Below are 18,259 nucleotides of genomic sequence, written 5' to 3' on the forward strand. Positions count from 1 at the left end.
GTTACACGCATCCAAGTTGTTATATTATCACACAACTTTATAAACCCACCCATCCACCCGCTCTTGTTGTTTTCCCACTCTGGGTGTGTTCAGAGAGGAGGCAGGTGGTGTGCGCTCCCCAGGTGTCATCCTCTGAGGGTTATTACTGTTACAAATAATCCCATGATGACGGCGAGTTCAAACTGTGTCAAACATAAAGACGGGATATTGATTTGATATTTGCAGGAGACTTTGTTGGTGGATTTGGCAGCTTGTTTGTTGTTCTTTCTCGTGTATATATGGAAACAGCCACACTGTCTTTGTGTGTGGCCCTGGTCATGGGAGGAAGAGCTTTTGTATAGCTTGCTTATTCTACTACGATATGTTTACTCGACTCTATGCTTGTGCCCCAGTGGCCTGATGCTGTTATGTCTCAAAGGGCCCAAACTGTAGTTTGAGAGTGACTGATAAGCAAATTGAGCAGGCCCCCTTTCCACCCTGCTCAGTTTGGTTATATGCAGAAAGATTGCTCCAGTTGTTGTATTTTCTCCTTTTACTGCTTTTTCTCTGTGGCTCTAAATCCAGGCGTGAATATTTCTTGGCATGAGTGCTAAAGCTTGTGGGAGTGAGGTGATTTGAAGCCCATGCAGCTGAAAGATTCACAGTGTGATATAATAATTCAGGTGAAAAACAATGCATGGCAGAGAGGAATGCGCAGAGATAAATCTCCAAAATGTCTACTGCAAATGTGCCATGAATCTACCACCAGGGCATCGTTCAGCACGAGTGTGTGTGCACAGCCAGATAGAGAAAAAGAGGGAGGGATTGGTAAGTTGGCGGTTTGAATGATGTTTAGCTGGAGCTCAGTACAGATGAATGAGGCTGAAAATCCGCTTTCCTCCTGGGTGCTGTTACTCAGAGCACTATGATACAGAACTATCACAGAGAGAAGGATGTCACCACATTACAGTCCCTCACACACACACCATTTCCACCTCCTACAAGGAATAAAATATAACCACCATCAACAGCAACCCACTCAGAGGATTGAGGGTATACACAGAGCAGAGTTCCATCCCACATTAACCAAACACAGAGAGCTCTCCTCTCGAGACTTCACATCGACATTGGCCTCACTGGCACTAATCTCCCCTCTGCTTCATCACTTTTTCTCAGAGCTCACACTGCTTATGATCAAATCATGAAAATAGAGGAAGAGGGAAAATAACAATACAACACAGTCACTGAGCGACGGCTGCAATTTCATGCCATAATGGAAGTCACTGTTTAGAATAAATGAAAGGAAGGATTGTTGTTACTGTAATATAGATATTTTTTTATGTTTAGAAACTTCCTCAAGAACATTTTACAAAGGCAAGTAGCACCAAACTTGAAATTTTAAATCTTTAAATCATGCTTTTCTATTTAATCTTATTCTTATTTACTGTGCTTCTCTGCAGAGTTCATCCAACATTGTCCAACTTCATCAAAGGGGAATGTGGCGGCTGTTCTTTCAAGGCCTCTTGGTAAACACACGTAACTCGTGGAGCTAATTTGATTCAGATGAGCAGATTTATGAGCAGAGCTGAGGAGAGTTGGGAGGTTCTGTGTTTTTCCAAGGGTAAAACTGTCAATTGTTGTGGAACAGATGGGTCTCAAAGCGCAATTTGAATTTGATTATTGCCTAAGTGGAATGCATAAAAAAAGAGAAAGCTCAAAAGCAAGTTATAAGAGGGTAGTTACTCTTTTCATAACTGAAGTAGGTTAACATTCCATTAAGCTAATTTTCATTTCTTATTTTCTCTTATTCTTGTCTTTTAATGACAATGAGCGAGAATCATGATGCTCAGCTGTGTATTTGCTTGTCTCTGAAATCTGCCCCTGCTGCCTTTTTGAAAGTGTGATGCTCTTGTCATTAATTGATCTCCACTTTTCACGGAAAACAGCTTCATACATTGTTTTTTCATTCTATTATTGACACGCTTGTTCAAATAATAACAGTCTTTACAACTCAGCCTTGCTGAAATCATCTGACAGCTTTAGAGTGGAGAGCTGTCTGAGGTACGGGCGTTGAACAGACTATTACAGAGGCTATAAGATGTTTTGGCAAAGAATGCTCAAATCCTGACAACCTGTCAAGTGTGATTGCTCAACTAACAGCTTTCTTTTACTTAACTTGTGACTGACAAGTATATTTTTAGCTGCTGTTCTCTCAAGTTCAATAGTTTACAGTAATGGAGGTTTCACAGAACTTATTTGATCTGTTTTGAGAATTGGGTTGTGTTAGAAATTGTAGAAATCAGTGCTAACACTTTCACTGTAAGAGCACTATTTGGCCTTTGCCCATGGAGCTTCACATGGTTTTTCTGGGTTTGGTAGCCTAAAATCTCCACTCCCCATTACTCCAGGTCAGTTTGAAGCTCTTTAGCTGTGTCCTGAAATCATCTCATCGGTTTCCTCTCAGAGAAATTTTAAATGGTTGGAACATGTATTTCAAGAACTTTGGTGAGTGCCAAACTCTGATGCTCTCAGAAAAGCCTCTTGTCTTGTATTGGAAAAAATACTGATCCCCTTTTTAGGTAGAGGAACATCAGTTATTGGTTCATCAAGATCAGGTGACCTCTGCAAATTAAGCACAGGTGAGCCTTGTTAGGGTTTTTCCTTTGTTTGAACAGCTAATTTCAAGTCATCAAAAGGTTATCAATAATACCTGTGTACTAAAGCCTTTTTATTTCTTTCTTTTAAAAAAACATATCTGGTTTATTGTGCATCAGTTTATGACAATATTCCAAATTCTGTGCTTATGGTTAAAGATGCATGGAAATAATACAGGGAGAGAGCGGATAATATACATGTTAAATCAATATGCAAATAACATTAGCTTTAACTCTCTTTTCCATCATATAGCAGTTTTCAAGCATAAAAGCAACCCAAAGAGCTTTACAAATCAAGGGCAAACAGAAAAACAGAAATTAGCTATTAGGACTAATTAAATGACTTTTTTGAACTCATAGTCATGCTGAACCCAAAGCCAAACAGTAATATAAAAATTTCCCTCAGCAAAGTAAACTTGCTAATATCAATAGAATACTTGAGTTCACCAAATGGGCCAAAAACTCTTTCATGTTCCACTGGGTTCAATTAATAAACTGTGTTAAACTTTGCTTTAATCTGAAGCAATTTGCTCAACAACACAGCCATTAAATACACAACTCTTCTGCTACAGTTATAAATCTGTGATGTCCAGGACTTGAACTGCAACACCATCACTCAATCTCAACCACCACCACTCCACACAGATGGTTCGGGCCGACTGTGAGAGGCCTCCCACCATGCCCGATAACAAGGTTCCTGAGCTATATAGGGTAACTGTGACTGTAAACACACCAGCCTCAAGGGGAGTGAACAGGTGGCCTGCCACATAGGGCTGCTGGTCATGTTGTGTGTCCACAATAAAAGTTCAGTTATGAGGAAATGGATGAGTGTTTTAATAGCTTGATGTAGTATGAGCAGCTCAGACATGCTGACAACAGGGAGAATATATCAAAGCTGCCTCTGGGAAATCAAATACAGTGCTGCTGAGTAAAACCAGCACAAGGCACTACAGTAGCTTCAGTAATATCCAAGCAAGAAAGCAAAACTGAAGGAATCAATGGTATATGGTCAACAGCCCCTAAAACTGTCTCAGTTGATACTTTATCTTTTTATCAAGTTAATTTCCTCTGCCCTTCTTGACAATGACAAGGCTGCTGGCCTAGTTTGGAGCTCTGAATAGAGTTTCTAATCATTTCCTCTTTGTATTTGTTTTCAGAGGCACTGTCCTCTGGAGGAGAGGGAGATGATAATGTCACAGAGGAAGGAAAATGATGGTCTGCATGGTGTTTATACAAGACTTTGGTATTTGTTGTCATTGTGTCTGCCGTCATTGGCAGGCATGCTGCCACAGAGCCCCCTATCTATCCTCCACCTCCTCGCTGAAATCCTCCCCACTCTGACCCATATAGGTGCTTTGAATCGCTGGCAGGCACAACAAGAATATCTGGGCCCCCTTCCCACGAAGACCATTGAGATGTGGGTATGTGGTGGTGGTGGTGTGTGCATGATCTAAAAATGTAAGAGTGCTGTCAGTCTCTGTATGTGCATGTGTGTATGCATTGCTGCTGGTTTGTGTCAGCACTTTGGATGCAGTTGAAAGAGACAGAGGATTAGGTTTAGTCTCACGGTGGTTCTCTTCTTCAGACTCACTGACAGTGCAGGGAGGAGGATATAGAGGATTTTTGATTTTATGATTTCTGAGGCCCTCTTGGGAAGGAGGAATTCTGTTCTATTAATATTCTGCATGGCTAAATCCAAATCTATTATGTAGGACAACATTTCAAACCAATGTACTTTGTTTCAACCAGGAATCACTGTATTGGGATGCAGTGAAAAGTCTGTGTGTTGGAATGTAAAATAAATTCAAAGGGCTGAAGTTAGTAGACAAAGTTTCCTCCCTAACTGTGTTAAATAATGTTCTGGTTGTATACCCTCTTTTCTATCTTGATTACATAATCCCCAGCTTAATTAGCTGTGTGTTTGAGTCACTTCCTGTAGCGCGACCCTCAAATGGGCACCCTCCACAATCTGGCCTATCGACTTACAGGACGCCAGATCTTTTTTCTTTGAAGGCCGCTCTGGCTTCAGAGGCAAAAGAACTCTCTGATCTGACGGCTAAAGGAAAGGGCCCCTGCAGTGTGCCGTTACACTGTGATAAAAGTCCTGAAAAACAACATTTGGGTAGCACACACACTCACAGGAGAAAAAAACTAGGAATAATTTCGTTGTGAAAACAAGAGGTGGTATGGAACAATGACAATCTGGCTCCTTTGGTAATTTCCTGTCGGCATTCATTCATGTGATGTGGTTGTGACTGTTCTGCTGGGATCAATCAAACCTGTGAGCAGATGGCATCGTGCTCCTCCAGCAGACTGGGGATTGTCTGTGTTTTTTCAGAGATGGTAATTGGCCTACTATGCCATGGACCAGAGCATGCTAACAGCCACTGCCATCACCACTGTGTAGAAGCAACACCTTTCTGAATGCCACATAATGCACTACCTGTGCTACAAGCTCCATTTCATGTCAGCTCATACTTGTGTTCAACATGGCTGTAACTAATATGCTGTGAAGATAGTGAGTTTCAGTGCAGAGAAACATTTAAGGAGCACACCCCAGCAACAAAATGCAACATTGACTTCAACACTTTAATTTACCTTCCAATTGTAACATTCCCAAAAGCCCCCCACCCTTTCCCTGTATATATCTGGACCACTTTGCCCTGCTGCAGGCATCCATAATACCCTGAAGAGTCGAGAAATCTCATTCTGGATCAGAAAGTCTGCGCACTATTTACAAGCAGTTTTCATTTAGGTGAAGAAAGCTTATGTGGTTAAATGGAACCGTGTGTGGGGGACCAAGGAAGCTGTATAAAAGAGAAGCAGAGTAATTGCATGTGTACTGTATGTGTGTGTGTGGCTGAAATGACGGGCACTTCAAAGCTTTGATGTTGGAGCTCCTAAATGAGGGCCACCAGAGGTCCAGACTAATGGGACATCATGGGGAGATTAGAGGCCAAGTGGAGCAAGCTAACAACACAGCATTATGCATGTGTATGTTACAGAGAAAGACGGCCAAAACATTGTGTGTGTTGGTTTTCCTGTATGAATACTTTTTGTGATTAAAATTCAAAGTCAGGCACCTAGTCTCCAACTTAACTTGTGGGTAATTGATTAGGAAGAATCTAGTTGTGCCCGCAATTATTGCAGGAGTGTTACTAATCCTAAAAACTTTGTGTCAGTCTGCTTTGCTTTTGTACCAAAAGTGAAAAAAAATTGAGCAGTGCCTTGCTAAGTATGGTATAAATCCTTTATTAAATAATCATAACAATAATTATAATAACAATAATAAAAAGAGCATTTCTGTACAAAGACCCCTTTAAAACAACAACAACAGCAGTCCTAGCAGTGCGAAAAGGGGGATCCTGTCCTCTTAAGTTTGTTTGGTCCTCCCAGACAGAAGGGGGTGCTGTGACTGTCACAGTCAGAGTTAATTACTGTATCTGATACTGGCTCCAAAGGCAAGCTGGATCCCGAGGCTCCAAGGCACTTTGAAGAGAGTCAGTGGGGTCCATAGATGTGGGCCTCAGAGGAGAGAAGACAGCGAGTGTGGTGAGGGTGAATGGGATGAGACGTTGAGTGTATGTGCGTAGTGAATCCATGGGATTTCATTTTTAAGTCAGAGCGGGTTCAGTGTGTATGTGTGTGTGTGTGTGTGTCCAAAGTTTCTTGTGTTTCTGAGAAGGAGACATACTAATGTTCTGTATATACATCAGTATATACAACTGAAGTGTTTGGATGTTCATGTGCGTGGGAGGGAACTCTGAGATCTTTCCACTCACTCTCTCCTACTCATGGCTTATGAGTCCATTCAGAGCATGCCAGGCCCTTTCTGACTGGTTCAAAACTTTCTTAGAATAACAAAAAACACAAAAACAACAACAACAAAAAGCTTGCCTTGCCATTAAAGAGTCAACATTAAAAATCAACATAAAAAAAAATACCACAAAATAGGCCACATTTAGCCAATAATTTGAGATGGGGGTGATGTGATGTTATGTGGGAGAGGATGGAGTAGGTCCTTAAAATCATGGCTTTTGAGGTCCACATGTGAAATGTCTCAGTGCCACCTAGACGTTGCGTTTTCAACATTTTCACAAACACTTTGCTTTTAAGGCTTGTTTTGTGTCCGGGCACACAATCAGTGGATTGAGGGGAGCTGTGTTTCCTTTTTCTTCTTCTTCTTTTTGTTTTATTTGAAAGCACAGAGAGAACATCACCCCTGTGAGAGAGACAGGGGATTTTAGTGCTCAGCCAGTCATGGTCTCTCTCATTCTCTCTTTGCTTCTCTTCCTTCAGTGGTTCAGTCTCTGCCCTTAACCAGCAATCCATAGGTTGCACCACCCAAAGCTCCTTGACCTTTTACCATTTACCGCAATGTAAACATGACCTTCTCTTTGACAGGAACCAGCAACAACAGTCTCCGACAACTAAATCTAACATTAACATCTCTCTGTCATTTGAAGAATGTGTTAAAATGCCCCCCGCCCTCCTAAACACGCATATATATATATATATATATATATATATATATATATATATATATATACTTTCTTCACCTCTTTTTTCCAACTTATCATCCATCAGACTGGCAACAGGCCCGAAAGAAAACATTAAACAGAAAGAGTGATTGAGCAGAAACTCAAGGGACGTCAGTGACTAAAAATACCACAGACTGTCAGGAACTAAGGGGATAACTGAGGCTGATAGGTGGCAGAGTCTATGATGGAACAAAAGAGCCAAAGGGCCACACAAAGGAGCTAAGTTCTAGGCCACTGTGTTCACATGTGATCAAAAAATACGCTTTCTAAGCACGTTCCTAACCTACCACCTTTCCAACACAATGTGTCTGGCTCTCTGTCAGTGTACTTTACAGCATCCAGTTTCAAAACTAGACAAATCTATGATGCATTTATAAACAGTTCTCTTTTGGTGGACCAGGAATCTGTAATTGATATGTGTTGATATTTACTTTTTTGAGGCCTAACATCGCTGCAATGGAGCAGTCAATAGCGGTAACCCAAGTCTCTCGTTCATTGGTTCCTTTACCGCAAGCATTTCCAATATTGGACGGTGCCACATTTTCCATGTAAGTTCTGATTGTGACCTGCACCACAGAGGAAGTCAGCTGACACTAAAGTGAAGTGGTGGAAATGGAGAGAATAGTGAGAGTTTTTCACAAAATGGCTGTATATCTTGCCCAGTGCCTCTCACGCCTCAGTGCAGCAGCGCTGTTGGTTGAGTTTAACTTTGTGCTTGAGGCCATCGTACAGTTCAAAGTTGTAGTTCTCCAGAGTAGTGGAGGAACGTGACGACAGGCCGCTGTAGGAGCAGGTGCAGTACAGGAGGAGGCCGGCACAAACCGCCCCCAATAGGACGCCAAGGGAGCTCATGACAATGATTGTAACCAGGATGGGGTCCAGGGTGTATAACCACGAGTTGTCCTTTTCTGAGACACGTGTCACTGGCGGTTCGGATGATGGAGATGCTGTATTCCACTCAGGGAACTGCAGACCTGAGACAGGAAGGGAAGCAGACAAGAGAAGTTAATTTAATGACAGGCAAGTGGTGGCTGTATACAGCTGTATAGAAGTGAATCATGTAAAGATGAGCACTGACTCTCACAACGAACAGGATTCAAGTTTCAAGTTCTTGAGTGTGAGATTGTCTTACATAAATTAGCCTGAAGTAAAGTACTTCATGCTTTTATATATATATATATATATATATATTGATTATATATACTATATATACATATGTGTGTGTGTATGTTTTAAGTTCATTCTGCCTTACCTCCACCTAGAGGATCTCTGCTACTGAAAAGTCGCCCATCTCCAAATTCATTGGGTCTCTTAGCTGTCAAAGAGGAACATAAGACAGGATGACTTTTAGCAGCAAGCACACAAAAATGCACCAAAACATGGCTTGAAAGTTGGATGGAAACACATCCTCTATTTATCATTCACGATGCAACATATTTGCAACATCTGTCAGATTGTTTTATTCTTCCACCAAGATGGAATCGAAGCGGAGGCATGCGATAGTTGCAGTCAGTTTTATTTTTGGCAGATTACAAAAAACAAAACAAAAAACAAGCCAAATGCCATGAAACATATTAGAGAAGTATTAATGGATTAAGGAAGAACCAATCAGATTTTGGTACAGATCTGGTTTGTTTTCTTTAAAACTGCAGAAAAGGACACCAAAGTTGGAGGATGTGCTCTCCAAGCTTTTTCAAGTTTAAAATTTGACTTCAGTGCCTTTCGTATGCGAACTAAACTCAACTATGACAGCTTGAACTTGCAGTATGACACAAATATTAATTGAATTGAATATTTAATATTCTATTCTAGTTTTATTCATGCAAGCTTTTTTTTTTTTAAAGTTTACAGATCAAACACCAGACACATACACACGGGCTTTGAAATAGAAAAATATTACTTTATTAATAGAGAAAGTTCATTAAGATACATTCCTGTCAACACACAGTCATCACATTAGATACTGATAGTATAAGACTGCTCATTCTGTGTAAATACAAATGCATAACACAATATCACCGTCAAAGTAATTTCTGTCAAGTTTAAGAGTCGTATATGTGATGATTAAAGAAAAAAGTAAAAGTAACATGTCAGCATCTAAGTAGTGCTTGTGGCGGTCTTGCTTTTTGTGAAGTGGCATGTGATGTGTACTGAAAATAAACATGTCAGTGTCTGAATGAGAAAACTAGAAATGGGGTAAAAGTAGCAACGGCTGCAGTACTGAAGCAGAGCCCAATAGCTTGAGTGTACTTTTACTTTTACGTGAGTTTTCTTTTTAATTGAAGTCTTTGTGTGTGAGTGTGTGTTTGCTGCTCTTGGCTAGCAGTCAGGAGAGGGAGTAACTGCTTGGCCAGGCACATGTCTGGATCTGGAGGTCTTTGATGGCCAATGGCATTATTAATACTGTTTCCAGGGCAACAGAAGTTGGCAGTGTATTGGGCGATACAGGCGCGGTAGCTGGGAGTGAAAAGTGCTTACCGCAGCCTTAATAAATGTTATCTGTCCATTAACTAATTACAACTATTAGAGGTTTTGTGCCTAATGGTGTCGAAATGGATCAAGTAGGGTGTCCAAATCCCCCTCCCCAAGTTGATTTAAAAGCACTGAGCGAGACTGTGCCAAAAAAACACTTTTTTCACTCTGGAGAGAAAAGTGCAGCTTTGTAATTGTGTCAACAAATTGAGGTGCATTCTGCTGAGCTGTGGGGTAGCAGGTGATGGATTTTTGCAGCTGTGACAGAGTCAGAAAGCAATGCCCCGTTAAGCCACAGAGTGAAGACCTCAATTTCATTCAAACCAGCTGAGCTTGAGTCAAATCTCACCAACTCTGAAGCAATGAGTGGAGATAAATCACTGCCAATTTGTCTTTTTCAGTGAGCTTTTTGTGAGAAAATACTTTAGATGTCTGATATGTTAATATTGAGTAAAAGTGAATTTCCTTTGTTTGTTTTTTTGCTGCCCTCATCTAATGGTAATAAAGAAAAAACAGTATCAATAACTGGAGCTCTGCTCTGGTTTTCATGTAATCTTGGATCCCTCTCAAGGGTGCGCATATACAACAAAACACTTCCCTTATGGCTTCCAGCTGGTCCAGCGGCATTGTGGGATTTGTAGGAGTATAAATCAAGGAAGAAATGGTGATGGCAGACAGCTGTGTCTATTTACAACTCTAAAAACAACAAGCACATATTCACACAGAAAACACGACAGGGCTCGGCTCGGCATGGCTTTCATCTGGGCAGCTCAAAGACAAGAGGAACAACTGGAGTGGGTGGTATGAAGCATAAATGGGAGTGGAGCAACGTGCTTTATTACAGCAGAGAATCAAGATGAAACACTAAACACTGAAGACGGCTGCATCCATCACTGACTGATGCCTTTATCAGGAGAGGACGAGACACTCAATCAAATGAGCTGGTTATCTCCATTTGTGATGCAGGGATTTAAGTATGATGGATTTGCATTCCGTTGTTTTTAAATGTGCACATGCTAAGTTGAAAAGGATAATGGAGACATTTTTTTCTCCTCTGTTGCAACACCTTCACTATTGGCACAACTCATATTGTAGCTATCCTGTGTTCTTATTACAGAGGCACCACCGCATTATTTTCTGAGGCTTGCCAGATCATTTCCACAGCTACTGCACACTGAATGCCTCTCAGCCAAACAGTTTTCTCCTCTCACTCTCAGAGCTGCAGAGCTCCTCATGTCTCTGGGGTCTTGTTTTAGCCTTGTGGTTTGGCAGCTCTAGCTGGCTCTCGCAGCAGAACCAGCTCGACCTCACACCCCCCTCCTCCCAGCCCACACATGTCTTTGTGTATGTCCATGCTGGGGTCATTCCAGGAGGAGCATCGGGTTATGAGGAGCCAGACGGCACTCAATGGTCCGAATCAAGCTGTTCAGAAAAATAAGTTACTCAGACTTCATTCCTGTCATCAGGAGCAGTATAGTGTGAAATGTCAAGAGCGAGCTCCTTAATGAAACTGAGAAGAAAACAACTGAAACTATGTCCATTGGAGGCACGGATAGAGGCCACAGAGTTTCTTTGCAAATTTCCACTTCGTGTCATCTTCGCCACTGCAGCTGTAAACTAAAGGAGGGAGGGCTCGTCGAGTGGATGTTGTGTCATTGTTGCACCATCATGACTCGAACTGCCATCGACATCACAAGTGGGCATCCATGTCTGCCAAATAGGTGCAATTGCTAAGTGCTTCTCTTTAGCAGAGGGTACGGTGTCGGTCCCGGCTGTCCAACCGCACTGTCAGGACTGGCTCCACCCCAGGGGTAGCCATACTGGTGGACCAGTTTGAATACTGGAAGCACTGCGAAGAGCTGTGATAGGCCACTGACAGCTGGCTCTTCTTGCTGGCCAGGTGTTGTCGACAGCAACAGAAAGCTCTGACCAAGATGGTCACTGCCAGGAGAAGGAGGGCGCCTCCAGCGGCCATAATGTAATACCAGTGGATGGGTAAGGGAGGCACCGGAACGCCTCCCCCTGGTGGAGAGATACAAAGTGATTGGCCAACGGGAAAAGAGAGGAGTGGCACTTGTTTATTTTCTGCATTTAATTTGCTAATTCCTATCCCGATTGTCTTTATCAAACGAACAGCAGGCGTGCACCTCACATGAGCATGCACAAGCAGGCCAGTTGCAAAAAATAAAATAAATTTCCAAGGCCAAAACGGAAGAAAAAAAGCATCCATATCTGTCATGTAGCACTGGTTGCAGTTTGTGGACGACTTTTCACACCAAGATCATCAAGAGATTTGGTTGGAAATCAGTCCAATAGTTGGTCCAATGAAATGCAATGCATTAAACTTTTTCGAAGCTCCAATGGAATTACTTGGTGTGAAACTAAAGTCAAAACAATTAGTTATACAAGCACTCACACACATTGAATTATGGAGCTTCCTCTTCCTGATTCACACTGGCACAGGATGTCACAAACAGCCCTCTGTTACCGTCTCGGAGCCATGCAAGAATCAATCGGACACCAAATGGGAATCCAATGTCCCAGAGCTCTCTCTGAGCTGATATAGGATCACAATTTGTTTTCGAGCTGGCTGAAGTTGGCAAATTTGTTCTGAGTACATAATTTATCCTGTTCTCTGATCTTGTTTTTTCATAATTCCTCTTTTTTTTTTTCAGACGTCAGCCTCCTGGCCAGTCCTCTCCTTCTCAAGCCAAGCGCTGTCTCCTAGGAGACTATCTCCACAGATCCTCTACGCTGCTGCCCCTGGCGTGAACCCCCTTCCCAAATGTTTTCTCTTCAAAAAACCAATCAGCATCCAAGAGGCTTTTACACTTCTGTCCAAGTATGCTAAAACAAAACCCAAAAGACACAATAAAAAAAACAAAAACAGAGGCCACATGTATGTTCCAAACTTGATGTGAGGATGTGGAATGTCACGTTGAACTAGGGACAGTGAACCAGAGCTCAAAACATCCAGATTTCTGGACCATGTCACATAATTACAGAGGGAAATGGTGCGTGTCCTGCTACTTCACACTGCACACACTCATTAGACAGAGCCAAGTTAGGGAGAAGAGGGCGAGACACCCATGCTCAATGCTGCTCAGTCACTTCATCTGATTGTCTTTCACTGGGGAAACTGCTGTGTGTGGCGATATTAACTCGTGCGCTTGTGCATGTTTATCAAGTGTGTATTTGAAGGCAGAGAAGAAGGAAAGCCGAAGAAATGCACACACATCACATTCGTGCTGGAACCGCCAAGGTCTTATCTCATTGGAAGGTATTATGAGATGCCAAAACACTAACATCAATCTTATACAGTCCCACTAGGATGCAGTAGATATTTTTTATGAGGTAGACAGTTATTTAAATCTATCCAGGCTGTGCCAAGCAGCCTAGAAGTTAGAATATGGAGCTCTTTTCAAATATTTGACTCCATAAGGTGTGCTTGATTTAGCTTGCCTAGCACACAGGGTTTAATATGACTAATGCGACTAATATGTTTCCACTGAAACTAAAGTACACCCACTATTTAGTGAAATAACCTACTTTCCAACTTGATTAGAATTTTCTATGTTGGCAGTTTTAGGCTTTTGGATTTTAGTAAGGGTTTAGTATTTGTTTGGGGATGTCTACATGCTGCAGATGATAAAAATGAAAGTAGCTTTATTAGTGTAATCAGCTCCTGCAGATTCATACTCAGTTTTGTCAATGAAGTTGTCAGTGAATTTTTCAGGCTAATCTCTTTTTTACAGTTGAGACATCCAAGCAAAACCCCCAGGCTACTGCATAACAATGGGGCAGGAGGCAAGACCAAATAAGAAATGACATCAAAGTCAAACTCACCTGGATTTTCAGGAGAAAACGCTGCAATGGGTTCTGCGAGGACAGCAAGACAGATTCAGGCAGAGACAGACAGGAACAAGAAGACAGAGTGAGAGAACCGTTAGATAACTTTTAATATGAAGGAAAAGTCAGACAAATGTCACACAAATGTCATAAGACTATCAAACTTCTGCTAAAGAAATTAATTCCTCAGATTTCTCACATGAATAATGACATTTACAGGGCTCCTTTGCAAGAATGCAGTTTCATACATTATCTGAGTTTGAGAACAGTTGTGGTCACAGCATGCAGGCTATATATGTGTGTGTGTGTTCCCAAAGTTGTTTATCGGCGGCGTCCAGTGAAACTGGAGCGGCCTGGGAGGTTCTGGCTGGCTGTAAACGCACAGAGCAGAACCTTCACTTTGACTGCCTGGAATGCAAACACAAAGAACTGCTGTGTGTGTATCTCAGACTGTTTGATAGTGTACAGTGTGTGTCTGCATGTTGGGGTGGGGAAGGGGTTTAAAAAGAAATTGAGAGGGAAACCAACTTGGGAACTGGTGCCTTTTGGCGGGAACGCCGACGCACTGTGAAAAACTCAACTGTGTTGCACGATAAGAAACATCCCAGCATTCTCTGGGAGTGGTGAGGAGGGAGAGTGAGGGGAAGAAGGAGGAAACACAGCAGCATGGAGGCAGGAGGGGGCTGGGCTGTCATGTCTGCCTTCCAAGCTGCTGTGCAGCTTAGACTCTCTCAGGACTCTCATGACACACACAGAAACAGAGAAATAACAGATAGAAAAGGCAAAAAAAAAAAAAGCACAGAAAAGCAGAAGGACACACACACTTTTCTTCAATCATACTGTGGTCCAGTGGCGCAGCTCACTAGAAGTCAGTTAGAAGTGACGAAGGCCGTTTCTTGGCTCTGAACGTACAGCTCGGTCTCTGATCTGTTTAAAACCCTCTCAGAAGCCCCTGCTTGGGCCAGATTAAGGCGGCTAGGCTGGTGCTTGGCTCATGCCAGGCACCAAGGAGCTTGTGTGGGGGAAACAGCCTATCTAGTAATTCCCTTTGACGGCTCAGGAAAAGCTCTGTTTACAAATACGACGCAAGAGTGAGCGCATTAGAGATAGAAGGAGAAAAGAGGAAGAAATCTAATGAAACATAGATTAGCATCGGTGGAGCCCATGAGGCATTTATGGCCTAGTTCTTCTATTCTTCTTTTCTTTTTTTTTTTGGTGGAAGAGTAAACGCTGTCCCTCCCTCTCCCTCCTCCTTTCATCTCTGCATTCAGTAGGCTATTCGAAGGAGAGACTGTCTCTAAAACTGGGATGGCATGGATTGTCGTGTGGGGATCTATCAAATTTCCTAAAAGTGGAGGAGGTGCAAGTGAGACAGCAGAAATGGCAGATTGACGGAAGGTGCGACGATGAGGCGATGGATGTAGACAGAGGATGAGAGGGTGCTGGTGGGCCAAAATGAGTGTGTTAGAACATGATTGATTGTTTTTTTCCAAACATTTTCCAAGTGAAAAAGATTTTGGCAAACTGGAGCAGGAACAAAAAAAATTGTATGCAACTTACGTGTACATTCTGTCAGAGGAGAGCTCGAGCTCATGTGAATGTTGTCTATCCAGATGTGTCCTTTGGTGCCGTGCACAAAGAAACCCTCCATCACGACCTATCGCAGCCAACACGAAGTATGGAGAGAAGGAGGAGGAGGTAAAAGTTGAAAAAAGTAAGACAGAGGAAGAGGAAGACGCAGACAGGATGAAGGGAATTGGGAATGGGGGAGAGGGGGAGCAAATGGAGAATGGGGACAAGTAGGAGGAGAGAGGATAAAAAGTTAATATGCTTTTCAAAGTTGCACTCAATGTTTGCAATCATCCTCTAATTCTCTGCAAGCAACTTCAGTTTACTATTTTATGAGAATGGGAACTACTTTTGATGTCTCTGACAAATGCACAGCAAACCCCCAAACAATCACACTGCCAGTGGAGACAATATGGAGCACTTTAGCTTCTATTTGAGGAGACCTTGTCTAAACTGACACAGAGTTTAAATCTAATGCTTGCAGGAAGATGATGAATATTCCCTTCAGCCTGTTCTGATGAAGATATTAAAGACATGCTTCTGTTCTATGGCGAGTGTACTAAACGTAGTACAAAAGGTAGGACCCAGATGCCCATTTATTAAGCAGACACACTTTCAAATCACTGATATGAGCTACAAATCTAATCACTTAGCTGCTTTTTCAGGTATAAATCTAAAAAAAAGTGGATATATTACTACCTGGAAGTCTTTAGGAGAGCGTGGCAGGATGGTGCGACCTTCCTTCCAGACATTGCTTTGATCATCTTTCAGTGTCCACAGGATGGTCTCCTCATTGTGGGCATCCCGCACCAGGACCCTCAGTTGGCCTTGGGCCTCCCCCCATAGCTGGTAGGAGAAGAGGAGGCACACAGGTCCAGTGTCGGCAGCCACCACAGGGCTCACAAGTCGAGCTCGCTGCTGCTCTGTCTTCAGGCTTGCGTCCATGTACAGGTAGCTATTGAGCTCTGAAGGGAAGTGAGACGTTGAAATTAGGCAAGTTTAATTTGCTGAAATGTGTGCAAATTTACAAAATGGCAGTAAAAGTCAGAACATACTCTTTCAGCCACTCTTCTATCTAAAAAGAAGAGAATTAAATTAAATCTAGATGTGATATATTTGTGACTTTCACATCTACAATATGAAACCAAGCTGTTTTTATGTTCCAAAACATTCTGCAAATGAGCTGAGCTTCGTTTTAACCTTGAATCGAACAGTTTCTGCAGTCAAATGAAAGTGAAAAAATGAGTCTAATTTAATGGGTTTTCCCTTCAGCCCTAGAGCAATAAAAAAATAGGAAATCTGACAGGTTGTGCAGACTTGTCATAACCACGTTGCTGAAATAAGTTTGTATGGCACAAATGTGACATTCAGTCACACAATTATCACCATAAATCATAACCATTCACATGCAGACTGTGTTTTCACACAGTATGACATTTCCAACATGGCTCTTAAACAAGAACTAATCACCAGTTGTTAACAGGAATGGGATCCCCCTCTGCACAATGGTCACACCAAACAATAGGGATATGACAAATATAAACACACAGAAGAATAGGTCCGGTGAGAGCCTCATTCGTACATAGAGTATTACCAGAACCCCAGCCAAGACCCTCGGGGACCATTTCTCTTCATTCCCCTACAGGTATATGACTTAAGCAACGGAAAAATCCAACAAAACGCACGCCACTCCATTTGTTTGTACCAGAGGATGTTTAGTTTACAAATTGGATGCCGACATGAATCCCATTGTGAGAAACAAGTGAACCAACTTCCATAAACCTCCATGTGACTGTGTGAGAAGTGACTCAGAGAAGCGTTTGGTGGAGAATTTCTTAAGTGGACCCTGTGGGAAAATGTTCAGTGTCAACAATCTGCACATTAAATCACCTGCTTTAACGTGAACAACTGTAGGTATATAAGTCTTGTATGAACTTTGTGCCTTTCTGTTGTGCAGTCAAAAACATAACAGGGAGCAAACAAGTATATGAGAGAATATGTGTAACGTGTCTGGTTGAGTTTGTTGTTCAAAGCACCGCACAGCATCAACTAATAAGATTGGATGTTTTAGTGCAGACATGCTCAGGTTATTGAGTGACTGGACAGATAACCTTTTGGTGTGTGAGTGTGTTACTGTGCATGGAGCTTTTCCAGCACATCACACAAGCAGTATCTGGGGGGACAAATCTGTCTTTGATTTGACAGGCCCCCTCTGCTTGCCATATACCCAGTGTTGCCTGTGTGTGACACTTTAGACAGTGTGAGTGTGACAGTATGTCCCTTGGCCCTCCGCAACCCTGGAATGAATGTGTGTCACTGTGCACTCTTCCTTCCTCCACTTGACAGCATATTAGAGGGGGGTGTACAAACTGTGTCTGCATCTAGAGAAGATGTGCAATTGAAACATATTTAGGACTCCATAAAGCATTTCATCTCTCTTTTTAGAGTCTCTTCCATCGTCTTTGCCTCGCGTTGAAGCATGGCATCTTACAGTGAACCCCCCATTGTTGTGCTTCTTGTTCGCCGCACAGTTCATAATCGAAGCTGCCTTCCTGAACGCTGCACAGCAGAGCATTATTAATCTATTTCACAGTGTTCTCCAGCAGCAGGAAGCGAGACAATGATTCAATCTATGAAGCCTGGTTATCATGTATTTACTAGCTGGGTTTATCAATATAACAGTCCTGGGTGGTTAATTCTAGATTTATTATTAGTTTCATGACTGGGGTCAAGGGGTCAGGAGTTTGTGACATCTGGGTCACATGGGAAAAAGGAACTCTAGAGGATTGAACAGTGACTTGATCGTAGTGAAATAATGACCCTTTGCCGGCTGGGATTTCTGACCTTTGACACCTGCAGGAAAATCAAAGGCTAGTATAGCTTGTCAAAAATGGCTGGAAATGATACTTGATGCAAAAAAAGATGCAGACTTACTAATTCTAAGCAACCCTTTTCCAATCTGCCTGTGATGAAAGAAGCTGCTTTGAAGCTTGTGTCAAAGACGGTTATGACCTAAATAGGTCAGGCTTCAGGAGCATTTCCTCCTTTGCTGTGAGATCTAATGTCCTGCTGAATACGACCCAGGTCACATCACAGATTTGACAAAAAAGGGGGGCATGTTTGAACCTCTTTGTTTAATCATCTCCAGCTGCACAAATTCTGTATCTTTCATGGAGATTTTCTCAAAACCAGTGA

The 18,259-nt window shown here is 42.3% G+C and overlaps 1 protein-coding gene across 2 annotated transcripts in view; it reads right to left on the bottom strand.

Moving 5' to 3' along the window:
- Positions 1–5,869: 5,869 nt before the first annotated feature.
- The window catches only part of nrp2a (neuropilin 2a), a 58,028-nt gene continuing 45,638 nt past the window's right edge, over positions 5,870–18,259 (bottom strand). The window contains exons 14-18 of one of the 2 annotated variants that reach the window (XM_072363800.1): positions 15,764–16,029; positions 15,056–15,152; positions 13,493–13,525; positions 8,427–8,489; positions 5,870–8,148 (exon numbers count right to left, since the gene is read on the bottom strand). In XM_072363800.1, coding sequence (XP_072219901.1) covers positions 7,844–8,148; positions 8,427–8,489; positions 13,493–13,525; positions 15,056–15,152; positions 15,764–16,029 — 764 coding nt within the window. In that variant the 3' untranslated portion in view covers positions 5,870–7,843. Of the gene's footprint in view, positions 8,149–8,426; positions 8,490–9,055; positions 11,669–13,492; positions 13,526–15,055; positions 15,153–15,763; positions 16,030–18,259 lie in introns of those variants that run through there. The other variant, XM_072363872.1, reaches the window with a different exon arrangement.

The sequence above is a fragment of the Leuresthes tenuis genome, unplaced genomic scaffold (assembly GCF_036924035.1).
Source record: "Leuresthes tenuis unplaced genomic scaffold, fLeuTen1.0.hap1 SCAF_1, whole genome shotgun sequence".
Taxonomy (NCBI): Eukaryota; Metazoa; Chordata; class Actinopteri; order Atheriniformes; family Atherinopsidae; genus Leuresthes; species Leuresthes tenuis.